Source organism: Daktulosphaira vitifoliae, unplaced genomic scaffold, assembly GCF_025091365.1.
Source record: "Daktulosphaira vitifoliae isolate Bord-2020 unplaced genomic scaffold, ASM2509136v1 Scaffold_1, whole genome shotgun sequence".
NCBI lineage: Eukaryota > Metazoa > Arthropoda > Insecta > Hemiptera > Phylloxeridae > Daktulosphaira > Daktulosphaira vitifoliae.
Window position 1 is genome coordinate 80,230,342 of NW_026099572.1, and position 2,546 is coordinate 80,232,887.

At 24.5% G+C, this 2,546-nt stretch overlaps 1 protein-coding gene across 7 annotated transcripts in view; it reads left to right on the plus strand.

Annotated features, from left to right (window-relative positions):
• Positions 1–1,488, plus strand: part of LOC126899814 (uncharacterized) — a 32,123-nt gene extending 30,635 nt beyond the window's left edge. For 5 of the 7 annotated variants that reach the window (XM_050675039.1, XM_050675063.1, XM_050675046.1 and 2 more), the window contains one exon: positions 1,193–1,479. In XM_050675039.1, coding sequence (XP_050530996.1) covers positions 1,193–1,401 — 209 coding nt within the window. In that variant the 3' untranslated portion in view covers positions 1,402–1,479. Of the gene's footprint in view, positions 1–1,192 lie in introns of all 7 variants that reach the window. The other 2 variants (XM_050675075.1, XM_050675071.1) reach the window with 2 other exon arrangements.
• The last annotated feature ends 1,058 nt before the right edge of the window (positions 1,489–2,546 follow it).

Genomic DNA, 2,546 nt, shown 5'->3' on the forward strand with positions numbered 1-2,546 from the left:
TGAAGATAAAATAAAGTCCGAAATTTTTTTTTCGCATAATAAAGTAAATTACATTAGCTTTAATTTAATATATATATAAAAGTATCAGACTTTCCGGAACACTTTCAAAATTTAAGTTGAAAAAGTAAATTTTTTGTGAAAAAGTTGTCATTTTAAATCCCCCCCTGTGGGCAGGTTAAGGGTCAGATTTACAAAAAAAATATACCAAATGATAAGTAAAGACATCAAGCATCTATATAAAAAAAAATTATATTGATATGTTCATTTTTGAAAAAGTTAGAGCATTATTAAGTTAAAAATATAAAAAAAAATTATTTTACAAAAATCGTAATTTTTTATTAACTTTGATGTCAACTTTCACCACGAAGACAAGTCCAGAGGTCAAATTTTTTTTTTTCAAATTAAAGTATATTACATTAGCTTTAATTTAAGATATATATAAAAGTGTCAGACCTTCCGGAACATTTTCAAAAGTTAAGTTGAAAAAGTTAATTTTTTGTGAAAAAGTTGTCATTTTAAATCCCCCCTTGTGGATAAGTTAAGGGTTAAATTTATGAAAAAAATATACCAAACGAAAAGTAATGATATTACACATCTATATAAAAAATAATTATATTGATATGTTCATTTTTGAAAAAGTTATGGCACTTTTAAGTAAAAAAAATTGAAAAAATTTCGAAAATTAGCGATTTTTAAATTTGTAATTTTTTTGGAGGTTTCCCCCTTTTACGGGGAACGAGGGAATTTTTTTCAATTTTTAAGGGTAATGTCTTCGACTAGATACGATTTGTGATCTTTTGACGTATCATTGAAAGAAATTGGTTCGGTGAGAGCTGAGAAAAAGTGGTAACAGACACAAAAAAAAAAAAATAAAAAAATAAACACATCTTAGTAAAACCAATACCTTCTCAGCTTCGCATCGAAGCTAAAACACAATTTTTATTTTTTTAATTTTTAAATTGAAGATATTACTGATATTCCTAATTCTTTAGGATAAAAATGTAATAATAATATGTTAAAATAAATTATAGTCCAAACTATTATTATTAAATTTTCAAAATTAAATAACTATTTTAATGATTTAACATTTTACATTTTTAATTATTAAGCAATTTAATCTAGTAAATTAATGGTTGAGAAAAAAAAATTATATTTTTTAAATAAAAAAATTGGTTTTAATTGTTTTCAACAGGATTAGAATGGAAACAAACTCGTGTTCCAGTAACAATATCCATTAGAGCAACTCCGTGTAGAATTTGCTATAAAGAAGAAGCTTTCCATAGTTTTTCCTCAGAGTGCAGTCATTGGTTTTGCAAAGAATGCCTTGAAAATTCTTTACAAAAGAAAAATTACTGTCCAATTTGTTATGAAGTTTATGATGAAAATTATGAGAATATATAAAATTTTATTTAAGAGTGTTATCCAAAAATAATATTTTTTAATTTTAATGTTAAATTACATTGTTTATTGTACAAGATGTTCAACTAACTTTTTCTCGCGTAATATCTTTAATAATAAAAAATAAGATCTAGATAATATTTTGTCAGAAGTCATTATTATAAAACTTAAATTAACATAAAAAATATAGCTCTATCCCTTTCCTTGTCCTTAAGATTATAATATTTTTAAGTTTTCAAATGGAAATATATATATTTAACTAGCTTATCAAATAAAAAATGTTCTAACTAAGATAATAACTGGTCATTATGAACTTTTGAACCGATATTTTGTAATTTTTTTAACGTTTTACTATAATAGTCTTGCTTCGAACACGATAGCGCTGACATGCCGCTCTTAACGGTCGACAAAATATTTCAAATTTAAATTGTTTCTTTAACGTATATATTTAAATTTTCGGCTTTTATAATTAATGCAACGAATAATGTTTCAGAAAATTTCTTTTCCAAAGCCTCTCTCAGCAGCATAAAAATTCAAATATTAATACGAGATTATTATAGAAAAACCATTCATTTTTTAAAAGAAAAAAATTTATAATTTCATAGATACCAATTACACGAGGAAAAATAGCTCAACTCTCACACGTTTCATCTGTTCATAATAAGAAGGTAACTCCATCTGACTTAAATAATAATAATACACCATTTTTGTAAAAATAACTGCCAATTCTCCGATTGTTTCTTATTCTCAAAACCAAAATAAATTATTTTCTGATTTCCTAAACGAGTTTAAATCTTTAATAAATCCACTCCTCTGTCTTCTAATTGGTATTAAGTTACTACTCCATAAAAATGCCAAAACTAACTTGCATACTAAACTTATAATATTTAAAAGCTTTTTTAAGCCAGTAGGTCGTACGGTATTAAAATATGGGGAACAACAAAAAAATAAAATATTAGCAAAATTCAAATTTTACAATCCAAATGCCTTCATCGAGTTCTTAACGCCCACCTTATATATAAAACGAAACAATTCATAAAGTCCTTTCACCATTTTACTGTAAAACAAATTGCTATCGCATAAACATGTTTGTCATAGAAGTAACAAAATATACTACTTTATAAATTTTTATAATTTCTCTGTACAAA